We start from the raw sequence: 19,893 nt of genomic DNA on the forward strand, positions 1-19,893 counted from the left end.
CAATGGTATTGGCCCTTTAAACAGGAATCGGAGAGAACCTGTGTGAAGAACATGTGTGAAGACAAGCACCAAACAATCAAAAGAAACGCACATACCGAAGCATTGAGCATTTTGAACAACACTTAAATCAGTAGAAACGTTGGGTCAAGGGAGAGTTGTACCCAGGCAAATGTGCTACCACCGTCAATGTGCTTACTTGATTCCTTTCCTTATCTCCTTATCAACTACTACATATTTGATTACCGCTGACATGTACGTTCACATTAATAACAATATCACAAAAAAGGCCTTATTGTGTTGTTCTCTTCCTTTCCCCACTTTGTGTTTGTGTGCATGTGTGTGTGTGTGTGTGTGTGTGTATGACTATACTGACGAGGACCAGATGTCCTCACTTTTTGAATTGCTTTTTTAAGCTTGGTGTTGAAATTAGTGTTCTAATGACATTTAGGGTTAGAATTAGGGATCTGGTTAGGTATTAATGGATACGTTTAGTTTTAGGTTCAAGAGAAAAGTTTACATTTACATTTGTAAAAACCGCCTCATTCTATAAGATTTTTAATGGCAATACATTTTGGTCCCAAGAAAGTCCTCACAAGCCTAGTAAAACAAGAGTGTGTGTATGTAGGGAAGACAAATAAGAACTTTATTTTGCTGTGGAAAAGGAAAGATAGAGAACAACAGAGAAAGGGAGAGATAGAAAAAGAGACAAAGAGGAGAAAGAGAGCGAGGGAGAAAAGAGTGAGACCGAGAGAAAAAGAGAGTGAGAGGTAGAGACAGAAAAAAACGGAAGACAGAGATGTAGCTGAGCTAACAGTAAGATGATATGGCCGGCATGTTCCGGAAAGGTCCCTCCAACATACTGTTACGCTTGAACACACACGAGCACATTCCATCCCTAATCAACTCCCCTCAGTGGTGAAGAATGTCTACGCTGGCAGCCAGCTGTTCTTAACTAGACTCCTACTTGTGTAGTGCCCTACATTTTGTTTGTTTTTTTACCACACATATAGGGGCTGTAGTCATATGTAGCATACTAATACAGGGCATAGGGTGTCATTTCAGACACGACCTGGGAGTTCCAGGGAGTTCACGAACAGCGCCTTCTCTTTGGTTCAGTCGGGGTTCGAGACGAAGTGTGCGCCCGCTATTGAGCCCAGGGCCAGTCACTGGGTGGCAGTAGGAGCACTAGGAGAAGCCGAGAATAAAGTCGGAAACACGCACAACTACAGCTCTGTCATCACCTGCTTAGTGGGTTCCCTCTCTCCCTCTGTCCACTCCTCCTTCCTGCTCTCAACCCGGCCCGACTGGCTGCTGGTACTACACTGACTCTGCAGCTACAGAAGTGGTGCTGACAGCAGCACATGCCGACCCAGCACATTCCAAATTATTACTACTTCAGATGTTTGTGGCCCCTGTGTGCTCTGATTGGCCAGGGAGCCTTTGACTCTAGGGACAGGGACAGCCAATGAGGAGCAGGCTTTGGGGAGCAGCCAGGAAATAAATAGTACACTGCTGGAGAATGACTCCTTCTGCCGAAGCAAAGCAAAGGCAGAAAAGATGCTTCTTCCTCTAGAGTAAAGTACTGGCTAAAGGCAGAAGGAGGCTTGTTGTGCTCATCAAGTTTAACTCTGCTTAAATAAAACCGCCTAATTCTTTCAGCCTACAGTGTGATGTTCTAGTTTTTTGTGGACACTGGGTTTTAAAAGTATTTATTTCAGTGAAGTATACGCTCTGACTCTGTTAATCATTTTGCCTCTCTTGGCTAATGACTGGCTCTCTCTCGGTTCCTTTTTATCTCAGTCAGCTGAGCAAAACCGATGCATACAGTTATACTTACAAACATGTATAACATACAGACAGAAGGACAGACAGACCAAGACAGAAACATAGAACAGAGACAGCCCTCCCACCCCGCTGCAGTCAATAGGAATGCAGCCCGCTCAACACTGTGTTTTGAGGTTGCTCCAGTACTATGGAGAACCTGGTTGCGTGCAGACCTGAGAGCATAGAAATTCCATGCTTTGTTCAAACAGCTCACAGACCAGTCAGATCAAAGTCAACTGCCTAACTCAGCCATTTTAGGTCTGCCACGGAACACAAAAATCAGCTGTTGCTCCATTCAGGCCAGGGTACCTCTTCACCATGGAGAGAAGTTGTATGTATGGGGGGATTGGCATTTGCTGTGGCAATCATTTGTTTAGTAACATGAGCAGTGTTTTCTGTGTTGAAGTTGGTGTCATAGCAAGCTCAAGAGGTTCCTGAAGAAACCTGCACCACACAGCATTAAAACAAGCCTGTCGGATACTGCCGGTTCAAAGGGTTCACAGTAATCAACATGCTTTGTCATCGCAGTTTTAACACCAGTGTCACCACCCACAGGAGGGACCATAAGGGGCCGGTGCGAAGAGGATCGGGCGGCAGTCGAAGGCAGGGGCCTAGACAACCCGATCTCTGGACACGGAAACTAGCTCTAGGGACGTGGAATGTCACCTCGCTGGCGGGGAAGGAGCCTGAGCTAGTGCGTGAGGTTGAGAGGTTCCGATTAGAGGTAGTCGGGATCACCTCTACGCACGGCTTGGGCTCTGGAACCACACTCCTTGAGAGAGGATGGACTCTTCACCACTCTGGAGTTGCCCATGGTGAGAGGCGGCGGGCTGGTGTGGGTTTGCTTATAGCTCCCCAGCTCTGCCGCCATGTGTTGGAGTTTACCCCGGTGAACGAGAGGGTCGTTTCCCTGCGCCTACGGGTCGGGGATAGGTCTCTCACTGTTGTTTGTGCCTACGGGCCGAACGGCAGTGCAGAGTACCCGACCTTCTTGGAGTCTCTGGGAGGGGTGCTGGAAAGTGCTCCGACTGGGGACTCTATTGTTCTACTGGGGGACTTCAACGCCCACGTGGGCAACGACAGTGACACCTGGAGGGGCGTGATTGGGAGGAACGGCCCCCCTGATCTGAACCCGAGTGGTGTTCAGTTATTGGACTTCTGTGCTAGTCACAGTTTGTCCATAACGAACACCATGTTCAAGCATAAGGGTGTCCATCAGTGCACGTGGCACCAGGACACCCTAGGCCGCAGGTCGATGATCGACTTTGTTGTCGTCTCATCTGACCTGCGGCCGTATGTCTTGGACACTCGGGTGAAGAGAGGGGCGGAGCTGTCAACTGATCACCACCTGGTGGTGAGTTGGATCCGATGGCGGGGGAGAAAGCTGGACAGACTCGGCAGGCCCAAGCGTACTGTAAGGGTCTGCTGGGAACGTCTGGCCGAGTCTCCTGTCAGAGAGATCTTTAACTCCCACCTCCGGCAGAGCTTCGACTGGATCCCGAGGGAGGTTGGAGATATTGAGTCCGAGTGGACCATGTTCTCCACCGCCATTGTCGAAGCGGCCGCTCGGAGCTGTGGCCGTAAGGTCTCCGGTGCCTGTCGAGGCGGCAATCCCCGAACCCGGTGGTGGACACCGGAAGTAAGGGATGCCGTCAAGCTGAAGAAGGAGTCCTATCAGGCCTGGTTGGCTTGTGGGACTCCTGACGCAGCTGACGGGTACCGACAGGCCAAGCGGGCTGCAGCCCGGGTGGTTGTGGAGGCAAAAACTCGGGCCTGGGAGGAGTTCGGTGAGGCCATGGAGAAGGACTATCGGCTGGCCTCGAAGAGATTCTGGCAAACCATCCGGCGCCTCAGGAGAGGGAAACAGTGCCCTACCAACGCTGTTTACAGTAGAGGTGGGCAGCTGTTGACCTCAACTGAGGATGTCGTCGGGCGGTGGAAGGAATACTTCGAGGATCTCCTCAATCCCGCCGTCACGTCTTCCATTGAGGAAGCAGAGGATGAGGGCTCAGAGGTGGACTCGTCCATCACCCGGGCTGAAGTCACCGAGGTGGTTAAGAAACTCCTCGGTGGCAAGGCACCGGGGGTGGATGAGATCCGCCCTGAGTACCTCAAGTCTCTGGATGTTGTGGGGCTGTCTTGGCTGACACGCCTGTGCAACATCGCGTGGCAGTCGGGGACAGTGCCTCTGGGATGGCAGACCGGGGTGGTGGTCCCTCTTTATAAGAAGGGGGACCGGAGGGTGTGTTCCAACTATAGGGGGATCACACTTCTCAGCCTCCCCGGGAAAGTCTATGCCAGGGTTCTGGAGAGGAGAATACGGCCGATAGTAGAACCTCGGATTCAGGAGGAACAGTGTGGTTTTCGTCCAGGCCGCGGAACACTGGACCAGCTCTATACCCTCTACAGGGTGATGGAGGGTTCATGGGAGTTTGCCCAACCAGTCCACATGTGTTTTGTGGATTTGGAGAAGGCATTCGACTGTGTCCCTCGTGGCATCCTGTGGAGGGTGCTTCGGGAATATGGGGTCCTGGGTCCTTTGCTAAGGGCTGTCAGGTCCCTGTACGACCGAAGCAGGAGCTTGGTCCGCATTGCCGGCAGTAAGTCAGACTTGTTCCCTGTGCATGTTGGACTCCGGCAGGGCTGCCCTTTGTCACCGGTTCTGTTCGTAATTTTTATGGACAGAATTTCTAGGCGCAGCCAGGGGCCGGAGGGTGTCAGGTTTGGGGACCACACGATTTCGTCTCTGCTCTTTGCGGATGATGTTGTCGTGTTGGCCCCTTCAAGCCAGGACCTTCAGCATGCACTTGGACGGTTTGCAGCCGAGTGTGAAGCGGTGGGGATGAAAATCAGTACCTCCAAATCCGAGGCCATGGTCATCAGTCGGAAAAGGGTGGCTTGCCCACTTCAGGTTGGTGGAGAGTGCCTGCCTCAAGTGGAGGAGTTTAAGTATCTAGGGGTCTTGTTCACGATTGAGGGAAGGATGGAACGGGAGATTGACAGACGGATCGGTGCAGCTTCTGCAGTAATGCGGTCGATGTATCGGTCTGTCGTGGTGAAGAAAGAGCTGAGCCGTAAGGCGAAGCTCTCGATTTACCGGTCAATCTACGTTCCTACTCTCACCTATGGTCATGAGCTTTGGGTCATGACCGAAAGGACAAGATCCCGGATACAGGCGGCCGAAATGAGCTTTCTCCGCAGGGTGGCTGGGCGATCCCTTAGAGATAGGGTGAGAAGCTCGGTCACCCGGGAGGAGCTCAGAGTAGAGCCGCTGCTCCTCCACATCGAGAGGGGTCAGCTGAGGTGGCTTGGGCATCTGTTTCGGATGCCTCCGGGACGCCTTCCTGGGAAGGTGTTCCGGTCCCGTCCCACCGGGAAGAGACCCCGGGGAAGACCTAGGACACGCTGGAGGGACTATGTCTCCCGGCTGGCCTGGGAACGCCTCGGTGTCCCCCCGGAAGAGCTGGAGGAAGTGTCTGGGGAGAGGGAAGTCTGGGCATCCCTGCTTAGACTGCTGCCCCCGCGACCCGGCCCCGGATTAAGCGGAAGATGATGCGATGCGTGTGTTAAGAGTGTTTTCTATTATACCCCAAACCATATTATACACCAGGCGGCTTGCTGAACACAGATTAGCTGAACTCCATAACATGTAAGACAGTATACCGTGGGTACAACGTTACTTTTTATTGTCGTAATTGAGTTGGAAACTGGTTTATAATAGACACAAGGCACCTCCGGAGTTTATGGTAAATGGCCAATATATCACAGCATACTGTAAGTCAGCCTTGTGATGATGAATGAGGCCTCCTACTGGCCTTAGACAGAATGACAGAAAGGTGACCTGCTGATGCAGCCACTGGCTTCTGAGCAGTGGCAAGCTCTCTTGTAAAAACAAATAACATCTGACCTATTACACAAAACCTCAGTTATGGGTCAACCGAGGGGATATGACTCAGCAGTTATGCTTGTTTGGCTTTTCGGATCACCACTGAAATATAGCATAGGAGACAACAGAGAAAAAAAATCTCATGTCTGCATACTTCCTCACAGAACTATACTTATATACTATACTAATAATTGACGAATAGAGCAGTGTGAGTTAGCACCAGCTATAGGAGAGCAGTGAGAGTTAGCACCAGCTATAGGAGAGCAGTGAGAGTTAGCACCAGCTACTGGAGAGCAGTGTGAGTTAGTACCAGCTACTGGAGAGCAGTGTGAGTTAGTACCAGCTACTGGAGAGCATTGAGAGTTAGTACCAGCTACTGGAGAGCAGTGAGAGTTAGCACCAGCTACAGGAGAGCAGTGTGAGTTAGCACCAGCTGTTGATGTGCGGAGTATGATTTAGCACCAGCTATTGAAAAAAATAGCACCTGAACACAGATGTGCTGCTGCAAAACTGTAATAGGCTCATCCAGTATAATAACTAATCCTGAGTGCTGGTAAGACGTGATGAATTTTAATTGAGTTCTGCGGCGTCGTCCACAGCCTCCAGTCCCTCTGGTGAGAGATCTGAAAGAATTTACAAGCAGGGTCTCACTCTCTCACTTTCATTCTCCCCATGTCCCCCTCTCCTCCTAGTTCTCCCTTACCTCTTCCTTTCTTTCCCTATCCCCCCCCCCCCCCCGTACATCTCTCTCCCACCCCCTTGACGCTCTCTCTTTCAACACAATGGATTCGATTCACTCGGGTATAATTATTGCTTAGGCCGTCTCAGTACTTTGGCGTAGAGGACAACTTTCTCTACCCAGCAACACATTTGGAAAGTGAGACAGTACAGCTGTGAACCCTCTCCACCTACCAAGTAGAGCTGTGCCATGTTTGAAAAACATCCCGACTTTGTTTTGTAGAAGTAATTGTGGATAAGTGCATCGAGGCTTGCCCAACTTTTTACTAATTGCTTGAAGGATCCTGTTGTTTAGAGACAATGTATAACTTCTCTGAGTCGTGCTTCTCAGGCATAGCGGATGCTTCTGAAAATAGTTCTGCAGTGGTCAGAGGAAGGCAGTGAAAGAAACACACAGAAACACACACACACACACACACACACACACACACACAATACAAAATCCCTTGATACTGTACTTCAGTCATCATGTCCTACATTATGTCATCACACTCCGCTGTTCTTACCAGTCTTTGGACTCCACACCCAGGAAGTATCAAAATACCACTGTCAGTCAGTCAGACAGAGACACAACCAGTTATATGCTAAGCAAGCAGAGATAATTGGCTTATTTTCAGGGCAGGGAATTAGTTATAATGATGGCAGGAGACCAGTGACAACTGATGCATCAAGCTGAATACAGTTTCAGCTTAGGGAACTGATAGAGTGATACAGAACCATACAAACACAAAGAGGCATCATCAATACTGTGTTCTGGTCAGAGTTGCTTTCATCTCTTGCAGTGTACATAAGGGATTAAGTTGACATAGTTATGAATTATGCAGGTTTAGTTCAATTTACAATTTTCTCAAGAAAGGAAACCTAAAAGTCATTTTGTAACTTGGCAACGTTTATTTTTAAGGCATGCACTTTACCTTAAAAATAAATGTAGTAAATGCTTTTGAGTTTTTTCTTTTTTACTAGAACACAAATGTACTAAAATAAACAGAACAGCAAGTGCTCAAGTGCACGACACATTCCTCACTTTGCCAGCCTAGGGATTTAAACCAGCAACCCTTTCAGTACTGCCTCAACACACTAACCACTACTCAATCTGCTGCCCATGGAAACCAACCAAACGCTGTCCAAAGCGAGATTTTTTCTTCACACCCCCCACCCTCCCCTTCCTAATTTTCTCAGCGTTCCCATTCACACCAACTGTACTGTACATTAGTCTACACATTTCAATTAGCTCAGCATAACAAGGGGGAAAATGCAACGATATCAAGACTAATAGCGCACATTCATAATTTATCATAAGGTGGGGTCATTTCTGCCTAACACTCCGTTGCTTCGAAATTACGGCGCATGTACCAAATGTGCTCCATGTAGACAACCTCACCAGTCCCATTCAGCACATGTAGACAGAACCTCCACGCAGAGTACACGACGGGACTACGACCAGTGCCACCTGGACTGACTCAGCAGAGCAGAGTTCCAAAAGAATAACGGAAGGCCCACGTCGTAGTCAAATGCACATTTTCCAAGACGACGGGGGATGTCTGCGTCGTGGCAGAAGCTATTTGTGTTTGAGTGATGCAGGCTGGAGGGGGAAAAAACTGCTGGTGAACGCGACTGGGCTACAGTCAGACACACTTTGGTCAAAGCAACACAGACAGTAGGCATGTGTCTGCCAGCTCAACGTGAGACGTCCACACGGTTCCTAGGAATCAACAGCCTGAAAACCACACGGTTCCAGCCCTGAATGAGGACGGTCCGAAAGCTTTGGGATATCCTACTGTGTATCACCGTCACGACCCTAAGATAACTAGAAGAGTAAAGTTATGTTGTCACATCAGCTGGTAATTATGTAATACAGCTATTATAAAGCTATAGCAATGGAGTTATGGATGCATCTACATGATTCCACAGCAGCAGGCAACCTACTTGTTATTGACACTTCACACAACATCTAAATATGCTTTCAGTGCTGGTAATGACATCATCAGGAAAACAAGCCAATCAGGTTGGGGTGTTTCTAATCATATTCTGGAGGCTCATTCCCACCCTAATCTAAACTGACCAATAACCCTTACTTAAAACTTACCTTTGGGGGTGGAGGGTAACCTAGCAGTACAGCATCCAACCAACTAAAAGGTTTATAGATGGAATCCCAGAACCAGCAAGACATACTTTATTCTGTTCTTGACCAAGGCAGTTACCTGAAATTGCTTGCCAAGTCATGCAGTAAAAAAATACATGGTCTCAAGCAACTTACCTGCTAAAAAAAAAAGAAAAAAAAAGGATTACATTCTTTATGTATATATTAAAACCTTAACAGGGAGTTATGCCAATATTGATGGTTTTACGATGTTGTGTCACACTTCAATTGGGAGATTTTTGAGTTGGTATGTAAGCCCTTCTGTCATCATGTAGTCAACCAATCACATCATGACTTCAGGGCAGATCATTGTGCACTCAACCAATCACATCATGACTTCAGGGCAGATCTGCCTCCAGAACAAGATGAATTGCAAAAAAATGACAGAGGAAAAATTCCAGTATTGACATTAGCCTGCTTTGTGTCCTGTCAGAAAATAGAAGGGGAAAATAAAAATAAAACCAATAAGGGAGCGAGCGGGAGAGAAAGGGGGAGGGCACCTGCTCAACCAAAGGTGTATAGCTCAACAAAATTCACATGGTCAAGCATCAGACAAAAAAAAATACAGAAAGGACGAAAGAGGAAAGGGCTGATAGATGGCGTAGGTAAATAATTTGTGGCAAATTTTCTTTTACTCAGAGTAAAGTCAAACAAGTCAAGTGAGCAGAGGAATCTGATGAGGATTTGGGTCAGTGTCTCTGAGGTGAAGTGGTCAAGCAGTTGTTTTCAGTTAACTGGTCCATGTGTGTGTCCTCGCTTGACCGTGGGACTCCTGCTCCAGTCACTCATTCACTCCAACCAGCTTTTATTAGAAGGAATTCCACAGGACTGATTGGCTTCCAGAGGGACTCCAGGGGCCAAGGGGAGGGGTAGGATAGGATAGGGGTTGACGGGTTTGGACTGAAGGAGCCAGGACGAGGCTCCTTGAGCCCAAACTTCGAAATGACGTGCTCTCAACCCAATCCCCCCCGATGGATGACTAGGGTTTCCATCTCCCCCCAATGGATAGTTGCTGTAACTGTTTCAAGTCTGAATGATCACTAAAAAAGGATTCTAGGACTCTAGATCCTACAGTGTTTGTGGGGGCAGTTACAAAATATGACAAATGTACATTAGAAACCTTGGTGAATTTACAACATCTTAAGACCAACTCACCAGCTGTAATAAAACCTGTGCAGTATCGGAATGCAGTTTTAGAAAAGGAGGGTGTTTGGAAAGATTGAAATAACTTTAATGACATTCAAGTCATGTTCTAAGCATATTTTAGATGAAAGTAGTGACTATGAATCAAATATAAAATGACACCATTGTCACTTCACATTCCAGTCCATTAGATGGAAAGTTGAACTTTTATTTTGTAACTAGCTGAAAGTACTGAGCGGACAAAAGAAAAGTACTGAAACATTTTCAATACTGTGACGTCTGTAAAAGGCCTATTTTCATACAGAAAACCAAAGACTGTTATGATGAGTCAGGAGTGAGACAGTATAATTTGTAGAGTGAACAATGACATAACTCCCATCACTAGTCACTAGTACACTCACCAGAGAGGTCAGCCTTGGCTGTCAGCCTCTTTAAGGAGAGGGTACATCATCATACACTATACCCTGAATGATGGTATTGGAGGCATGACATTCCTGCACATACATACATGCATGCATTAGTCTACCCAGACACAACCAGCACATCTCATGACGAGGATGAGGGGCCTACCCAGACACAACCAGCACCTCTCATGGCGAGGATGAGGGGCCTACCCAGACACAACCAGCACCTCTCATGGCGAGGATGAGGGGCCTACCCAGACACAACCAGCACCTCTCATGGCGAGGATGAGGGGCCTACCCAGACACAACCAGCACCTCTCATGGCGAGGATGAGGGGCCTACCCAGACACAACCAGCACCTCTCATGGCGAGGATGAGGGGCCTACCCAGACACAACCAGCACCTCTCATGGCGAGGATGAGGGGCCTACCCAGACACAACCAGCACCTCTCATGGCGAGGATGAGGGGCCTACCCAGACACAACCAGCACCTCTCATGGCGAGGATGAGGGGCCTACCCAGACACAACCAGCACCTCTCATGGCGAGGATGAGGGGCCTACCCAGACACAACCAGCACATCTCATGACGAGGAGGAGGAGTCTACCCAGACACAACCAGCACCTCTCATGACGAGGATGAGGAGTCTACCCAGACACAACCAGCACATCTCATGACGAGGATGAGGGGCCTACCCAGACACAACCAGCACCTCTCATGACGAGGATGAGGGGCCTACCCAGACACAACCAGCACCTCTCATGACGAGGATGAGGGGCCTACCCAGACACAACCAGCACCTCTCATGACGAGGATGAGGGGCCTACCCAGACACAACCAGCACCTCTCATGACGAGGATGAGGGGCCTACCCAGACACAACCAGCACCTCTCATGGCGAGGATGAGGGGTCTACCCAGACACAACCAGCACATCTCATGACGAGGATGAGGGGGGACTTTTTGTATGACGGAAATATTCTAATCTGTGTTACTGTGAGACCTTTCTCAGCCTGGTTGCGTGGAACAACAGACTGAGAAGTATTATGAAAACCTGCTGTTGAATGCGGCTCAGACATACACACATCATTGGCTCGACAGGCAGCCTTGACACAGAATCCAGAGTAAATCAGTACAACACATCAAATAGACCCACGTAAAATTTAGTATGCAGAATGGCCATTATGCACACAATCCCATCACGTTTCACCTTTCTTCCTGACCTGCAAAATGACTTCATCCATAAAACTAAACAGAATATAAACTAATACATGTTCCCTAACATTCCTTTCTGCTCTGCTTGACTAGATACAGGGAGCAGTAAGTAATCCTCCCTATGACACTTCTATTTCACCTCGTATCAGGCTTTCTCTGTCCTGACTGGGTTTCAATCCAATCCATATGAATTCACTGGCAGAGTTCTTTAGGGTCTTAAAGGCCTAGTTCTGTACTACAGGCCTTCTGTTCAGTCCAAGAAGCCTGCGGTCTGGGTTGTTTTCAATCAAGATTAAAAGGTTTTCAAACACGATACTAATATCTGAACTTGTCCTATTACAATATAGATTTTAATTTCCTGTAGCAAAGTGTTTTGCTACGATATGCCCTACTCAACATAGCCCGTCCATCAGGGTCATCTGCTATCTGGCTCCTCTGCGTTGAACCACAATGGTTCCAGCTACGATGTCATACACAGTCCTGTTGTGTTGGAAGAAGAGGAGGGTGATGAAGACAGGAAACAGGAATGCGATGGAGAAGTTCTTGTTCAACGCCCGTACTGTTGAACTGGGAGGAAAGAGAAAAGGTTTGATATGAATAGATTGTTACCAAGCATAAACCTAACAGTGTAATACCAAGTAAACACGAGGGGAAACAACGTCATTAGATCATTTGCTAGCAAAACAAGAGCTAAACATCAAATCCCCACTGAATCCCGCCTCAATGACCGCGGTCCTTCCTCTCAGGAGTACCCTGTAACGAAAGATGTCTGTCGCCAACTGAGCCAAGTAATCAAACCAGTCAGGCAGGACCTGAGACATGCGGTCGGTGACTTACGCTGAAAGGGAGACGTTGGATGCTGGTACCACCAGGACCCGGTTGGGTCGGACCAGAACTGAGCTGTCACATGTCACAACCCGGAGGCCCATGAGGAACTTCCCAGGTGTGGCACCGCCAGCCCCCCAGATACAAATGATCTGAGACGAGGAGTAGGAGAACATGTGCAAGCCAAGGGTTACAGTCAGCACGGGGTTACAGTCAGCACGGGGTTACAGTCAGCACGGGGTTACAGTCAGCACGGGGTTACAGTCAGCACAGGGTTACAGTCAGCACGGGGTTACAGTCAGCACGGGGCAAGTGTGACAAAGAGCAAGTGTGACATACATTAGAGCAACAGTAAAGATATTCTTGCAACTCAAAGTTTCCTCCAAAACAATAAAGGTTGATTAACTCCCTATGTATCATCACAGAAGGGAAATTACTTGTGTTTTCTATTGTGAAAACAGGGTTTTGGCCGTAACTCAAAAGCAATGCTGAGCATGGTTAACACATTCACCACATCTTTGTGTCAGCACCTGAAAGGTAAAACACCTCTCTTAACCTTTTCAGTAAGCTGCTCTGAGAATCACAAGTGGAATCCGTAGCCTATTCTCTGAACTGTGAGAAGGGAAAAACTCAAACGCCCACCTCATAAAAACAGACCAGCACCCGGTACAGAAGAGCTACCGCCATCATCTTCTGTAGGTCCTCCAAGGACGTATTCTCATCGATCTCCTCAACTATGAAGTGGGTGACAAACTTAGTGATGTCCCTGTGGGGGTAAACAGAATAGAACATAGAGTAGAACAGAATAATGTAGAATATAATGAAACAGAAGGCAATACAACAGAATAACCATGGCCTACTAGAAACACTCACACAACCACAGTCAACATTGACCCACGGGCATACTTCACAAACTGCTGTCTCTTGTTCAGTGGGTTCACCTGTGCTGAATCCTGGTCACTTTCCATTTGCTTTTTTCTGTTTGAGTTGACTTTAAGTGTTTGTGATAGTGCTTCTTCAAGTTTCATTTGCAATTGAATCAGGATACACAAGTCACAGAGGCTTCGAAGGAATTCTCGCTTGTCAGTTAACTTACAAAAGCGCAACAACAACAGAAATAATAGAATATTGGAATAATATAAAACGGCGAGAGGTCTTGACTGATTGACTCACTTTATGCCACTAAGGTGCATGATCCACAGGACGATGGTCGCCTTGACACAAAACAGGATGAAGAAGTCCACTGTCTCAGCTACGAATCTGTGGAGGGGAGAGGGGATGGTGTATTCCCGGCCTAAACGGACAGAACACAATTTCAGGTAGTATATTTTTAAAAGGTGCCACTCCCATTACATAATCAACCCTCTGAAATTGCCAAGCTACTCCGAAGAAAGAAAAAAAACAGATCCCGGCCAATCGCAGTCCTAACCGAAATGAGGTTCAGTTGAACACTGTGTAGTTTTGCAGAGGGCTGTGCACTGCTGTAGGTTATTAATAGGCTAGAAACAGTTTTCACTCTTGATGTGTCTTCTAAACCAATAATATATTGGCAAGGTGGAATATATAAGCTGCAAAGAGATTTCAGATGGATGATCATGTGCAATAAGTTGGATGTGGAATGGGGCAAATACACTCACCTAAAGGATTATTAGGAACACCACACTAATACTGTGTTGACCCCCTTTTGCCTTCAGAACTGCCTTAATTCTATGTGGCATTGATTCAACAAGATGCTGAAAACATTCTTGAGAAATGTTGGCCCATATTGATAGGATAGCATCTTGCAGTTGATGGAGATTTGTGGGATGCACATCCAGGGCACGAAGCTCCCGTTCCACCACATCCCAAAGATGCTCTATTGGGTTGAGATCTGATGACTGTGGGGGCCATTCCAGTACAGTGAACTCATTGTCATGTTCAGTAACAATGCTCAGGTAGGCCGTGGCATTTAAACTATGCCCAATTGGCACTAAGGGGCCTAAAGTGTGCCAAGAAAACATCCCCCAAACCATTACACCACCACCACCAGCCTGCACAGTGGTAAAAATGCATGATGGATCCATGTTCTCATTCTGTTTATGCCAAATTCTGACTCCACCATCTGAATGTCTCAACAGAAATCGAGACTCATCAGACCAGGCAACATTCTTCCAGTCTTCAACTGTCCAATTTTGGTGAGCTCGTGCAAACTGTAGCCTCTTTTTCCTATTTGTAGTGGAGATGAGTGGTGCCCGGTGGGGTCTTCTGCTGTTGTAGCCCACCCGCCTCAAGGTTGTGCGTGTTGTGGCTTCACAAATGCTTTGCTGCATACCTCGGTTGTAACGAGTGGTTATTTCAGTCAAAGTTGCTCTTCTATCAGCTTGAATCATTCGGCCCATTCTCCTCTGACCTCTAGCATCAACAAGGCATTTTCGCCCACAGAACTGCTGCATACTGGATGTTTTTCCCTTTTCACACCATTCTTTGTAAACCCTAGAAATGGTTGTGTGTGAAAATCCCAGAAACTGAGCAGATTGTGAAATACTCAGACCGGCCCGTCTGGCACCAACAACCATGCCACGCTCAAAATTGCTTAAATCACCTTTCTTTCCCATTCTGACATTCAGTTTGGAGTTCAGGAGATTGTCTTGACCAGGACCACACCCCTAAATGCATTGAAGCAACTGCCATGTGATTGGTTGATTAGATAATTGCATTAATGAGAAATTGAACAGGTGTTCCTAATAATCCTTTACCTGAGTGTATACTGTGGCCTGTTCTCATGTACAACACATCACAGACAGCCTGGATATAGTCTTTTGCAGAGATATGTTGGCCATATACCACAATTGGAACAGTATGAATATTTTCCGCAATACCTGTGGTCATCAGCCTTTAGCCCACACAATTTAGAAAGTACTCACTAACCTAGATTATACAAACTTCAAGAGAAGGTAATGTAAGCATTATGTTAATGTGCTAGGACATGCAAGTGGGTTCAAGATTAAACACCCAATGTTGTATTTAGACCAGGGCCTGACTAAAGATATGCAGGAGCAGGCACACATCATTGTTGGCCTGCTGCTTGCAAAAAAGCTAAATAAACAGTGGAAAGTTGACTTTGTTTGAACACGTTTGAGATTTTTGATTTCATGTAGCTACCTGACTAAGCGGCCATAATGTTGTTGACACAAAAACGACCTACAGTCAGTTGGTGTATGCTGTAATAGGTATTGCAATTGCTGTCATCATCTTGTTGTAATTAGTGTACCTGCTTGAGGTGCGTTTCCGTTCTGTTGTTGCACTGGCCTTGCATCATGAGGCGGTGTCCCAGCTGTCATCTGTTGCCCCATCTGAGCACCTGTAGTCGGTGGCGCAGGGGATGAAAAAGGATACCCCATTCCAGCATAGTTGTACCCATATCTGGAATCTACATTCTGTTGTCCGGCTGGCCATGGAGTTCCAGTCGGTGGTTGAAAGCTTCCAGGTACGGGGAAATTGCACGAAGAAAAGGGAAACGAAGTCATAGTCATCCAGGTTTGCCAACTTGAATAGCCCCAATAATACTGCCACATCCATTCTTGCAACTTTGCGCAATACTCTTTTGTTGCGTTAACGTTTGTTTGCTCTTCTTGGCTCTCCTCAGAACTTGAACTCGGCCTGTTATCTGTAGTAGTAGATGTGGCCATGGTCAAAACACTTTTAATTCTCACTTAAATCCTTTAAAACGTCTTCCCCAGCAGCTAATCTCATGCTACAGTGATCCATGCTAACATACGATGATTTGGAAAGTTCCATAGTGGGTGCAACAAACAGGGATACCCGGAACAATTTATTCACAAATGTATCCAGTATACAAATGCAATGAAGATCTTACTCATGTAAAATAGTTTTTAAATCAATTCAAGTTAAACGAAAGTAAATGTATTATTATATTAATAATAATAGCAAGTACTGTCCAATTATATTTTTATACTAGAAAAATAGTGGTATAGACCATATCCTGTATGTTATTTCTGTCTTAAAGGGACAGTGAAAAATAATTACAGTACATCGCAATGTGGGATTACTTCGATTTATAAACCGGGTACTTTGAATCCTATGCTTATTGTCTGATAGCCTTGTTATATGTAAGCAATAAGGTACAAGGAGTTGTGGTATATGGCCAATATACCACGGCTGAACGCTGTTATTAGGAACCGCGGAAGTCATTAGTTATTTGTGAGAATATTTGTTATTAATTTCAGTAAGGGGAAGAGGAGACGTGTTGTTTAAAATTATAAATTGGCTTGTAAACGGTAGAGGCAGGATTCTACATATTGTCCCTTTTACGTATTACAATGTATATGTATGTGCTATGGTCTTTATATGCAAGCCAATATAAGACCAGAACACGAGAATTACATCTAACTTCTTCATCTCATTTGAATAGGCCCAGTGATCAACAACAAACTACTAGAGAACATACCCTGTACTTTTCAGACATGCTTGGCAGACATGTACCACAAGAGGGCAGCAGTGTCTTTCAAACGTTTGATAAAATTGCAGTTAGCAATCTGCTTTCGCTTCAGCCACAACCATCTCTTGACGTATCTTTAAAAGCTAACCCACAACCATCAGATACAGTTAATTTACCAATACCGGACCTATATTACATTCCACGCATGTGTTTTTAAAGATGCCTAAAAGAATGATGTACATACAATAAGACAACATTCAACGGGCAAACGGGCTAACACTTTGGTTGTGGTTTAGTGTTAACATCAGTGGTGTTAAATGGATGCACCGTGGGTGTCTCATCCTTTGTGATGCTAACCGGATGCTGCAATAAGAAAGATGATGATGTTTTTACACAGGTCAGAGCACCCACCCTCACCGAAGGTGTTTCCGCAAGGATTCTGGGTCTCTGTTCCAGTGCCACTTATATCGGACAGACGGGCCTTGAGGGTCACACACACACACACCGGCCGACAGTATATGTTCCGGAAACGGCTTGAATTCGGGGCTCCCTGGCCAATGGTCAGCTGTTATGGTCAGCTGTTGTCGATGAGCTGTGTTAGTGTATATTTACAGTAGTTCTTTTTACCTTTGCGTCTCTTACCCGACCTCCATCCCACGCTCCCTCTATCTCTCGGCTGTCTAGTGGAGGTTTGTGCTGACTGGGCTGCAGCAGGCTGGCAGGCCTGTGGTTGTGAGTGGGGTCTGGCTGGCCTTAATGACAGTGCTGCTCTCCTGAATGGAGTCAGTCAGGCAGACAGAGATGGCACGGCCGTGACGTTGATCCCCACTGACAGACCCATAGGGTGACTGGTCCAAAAATAATCGACGACAAATAAAAGCCAGGTTCTGCAAACGCTGACCCCCGTGGAACCCAACGACATGGGGATTACAGAATGGAGTTGTGCGCGGCTGTGTGTGTCTCTGTGGGTGTTTGTGGGTGAATAGACTAGTTGGAACTGACTTTAGCACACAGTTAGCAGTCACCAGCACGCCAGTCACTCATTCACCTGCCAGTCTGACCAATCCAAATTGTTATGTGTGCTATGCACGTATAAGGCCCCTTTCTTTAACGACAAAGGTATTTTCCCACCTGACCGAACACTAGAGACCCTGAGGCCCTAACAAACTAGGAAGCCTATCAAAACATATAAGTAGAGTGCAGGACGTGTGTGTGTGTGTGTGTGTGTGTGTGTGTGTGTGTGTGTGAGTGTGTAAACTTTGCACCTTTTTGTGTCAACAGAGGTTACCTGTGCGGGGATATGAACCTGCTGTGATGGTGTATACATATTGGTGGGCGTGGTTCTGTCCGGCAGCTTTCTTTTGCCCTTGGGTGACCACCAGTGGAGTAGTGGGCATAGGACTTGACAGAGGAATTTTAGATTAGACTCAACTTTGTCATTGAACAGTACAAGTGCAGTACAATGAAATGCAGCTAGCAGCTAACCACAAGTGCAAATAGAAGAGAAAATGTACAAGTATTTACAAGTATTAAGTATATGTATATTACAAGCGGAATTAATAGATGTCTAGTGTAGGCAAATGCAGTACAAAGGGCAATACTAAATGTGCAATTAAGGGAAATAGAGGAGTTGAACTTCTATTCTTTTTGCTCAGTGCCAACATGTATGTGCAGTGATTTTCCAAATGTTCCTCTCCCCATGGTCTGATACATTGTATTTGATTCACCATACAACTTTACAGACTGTTCTCTTCCTGAAAAACTGGTATATTCTTTCGGAGACATTCCAACACAATGTTTTTATTGGCTTCAGTCAGACAATGAACAACTTATTCATTTTGCTGAATTTGCAGAAGTAATGGAAAAAAGGCGGACTTACTGCGACTGCCAATCAGAGGTTTATCCAATCGTTGGACCACTGTTGACCTTGTGTCCCATCACTGCCATTGACTGAAAGGTGAGGGGAGATCATGCTGTAGTATCGATTATTATTTTTATTTTTTTGTCATTGTACATCTCTCACATAGTTACTCGAATAAGCACCTCATGTTCTAGGAAAAAAGTAAATCAGTCAACAACATTTATTTTGTTATAATTCTGTTTTTAAATCAGCAGTTGTCACAAAGGGCTTACCCACAATGTTCGTCAATGTATTATTTTATTTTTAAATACAGATGGGGTGTGGTTAGCAGCAGCAGGAGTCTTCAGCAACAAGACCAGTTGGGTTCTGGACAGGGACCGGTGAGAAACGTTTGGCCAAGTATTCTTGAGATGGGGTTCTTTGGCTCATGTTGTTCTGAGATGGGGTTCTTTGGCTCATGTTATTCTGAGATGGGGTTCTTTGGCTCATGTTGTTCTGAGATGGGGTTCTTTGGCTCATGTTGTTCTTGGAACCAACAGGACACCAGAGATATTAGAGGCACTCTACCTAGGAACCAACATTATATACAAGATGGCCACTATCAATGTAAATTAGTTAATGTAAATGTTTTAGAAAACTTTTTATTTTATGTATGCGTTCTTAACAATGTGGGAGATGGTGTGAGTGGATTTTTCCCATGTTTTCCTGTTAAATTCCCACTTGTGAGCTGCCAGTACCTCTTACAGGGACTGATAATGAAGTTATTCTTACAATAAATAATTGTGATAACCCAGTCGAAAAGGTTATACATTATTTTGAATGGCTGAGAATTGTTTCTGTGGTATTTTGTCAAATATAATGAATGCATTATAAATAAGAGGTCTAATGGCTGTCTGCTAAAATGGGGTACTAATTCTGGAATATAGAAGGATAAGTAAAGAATACATATATATATTTTTTTTTTACTCTATTAACATAAATTTTTTACTATATTCACACTCTATTAACATCTATTTTAACAGGTATTTGAATCTTTGAGTCTTTTTTGTGGCATGCTGACTAGTTTTGCTTGATGCAGTGACACCTGACCTTCTAACTCTACTACAGTCAGGCTATTTCCCTATGCTGACCTGGTGCTGAGTCATAACCTAGACACAGGCATACTTCGCGTTATTGGAACTTTGCGTTATTGGAACAGATTCAACTGGAATTTTCTTTTGAAAAAAGGGAACAAAACATTTCTGAATTCAGCCCAAATAGATTTTGATTGGGGGGGGGGGGGGGTTGCTGACTGTTTTCCACCTGAGTCAGATGATGCATTAGAATAATTCAGATCCTTTCTCCCAACAAGAATAAATGTTTTAAATGAATATTAGGAGAATGCTTTATTTTGCTGCATGTTTATATCTTTTATAAAATGTC

The 19,893-nt window shown here is 45.8% G+C and overlaps 1 protein-coding gene and 1 long non-coding RNA gene across 3 annotated transcripts; one reads left to right on the forward strand and one right to left on the reverse strand.

Annotated features, from left to right (window-relative positions):
* Window positions 1-9,908: 9,908 nt before the first annotated feature.
* On the reverse strand, window positions 9,909-15,964 carry fam8a1a (family with sequence similarity 8 member A1a). Its single transcript, XM_013135540.4, has 5 exons — window positions 15,423-15,964; window positions 13,346-13,466; window positions 12,815-12,938; window positions 12,185-12,324; window positions 9,909-11,914 (listed from the first exon to the last, which is right to left on the reverse strand). Exons 1-5 carry the CDS (start codon window positions 15,838-15,840, stop codon window positions 11,770-11,772), a joined length of 948 nt encoding a protein of 315 aa, XP_012990994.1. The 5' UTR covers window positions 15,841-15,964; the 3' UTR covers window positions 9,909-11,769.
* LOC105012489 lies at window positions 14,963-19,788 on the forward strand. 2 transcript variants are annotated; one of them, XR_828161.4, is made up of 3 exons: window positions 14,963-15,105; window positions 18,464-18,567; window positions 18,785-19,788. It is a non-coding gene; the product is annotated as an uncharacterized LOC105012489 (long non-coding RNA). The 2 variants fall into 2 exon arrangements; XR_002197287.2 differs by lacking the exon at window positions 14,963-15,105 and adding an exon at window positions 17,889-17,941.
* Window positions 19,789-19,893: the final 105 nt, after the last annotated feature.

The sequence above is a fragment of the Esox lucius genome, chromosome 10 (assembly GCF_011004845.1).
Source record: "Esox lucius isolate fEsoLuc1 chromosome 10, fEsoLuc1.pri, whole genome shotgun sequence".
Classification (NCBI taxonomy): domain Eukaryota; kingdom Metazoa; phylum Chordata; class Actinopteri; order Esociformes; family Esocidae; genus Esox; species Esox lucius.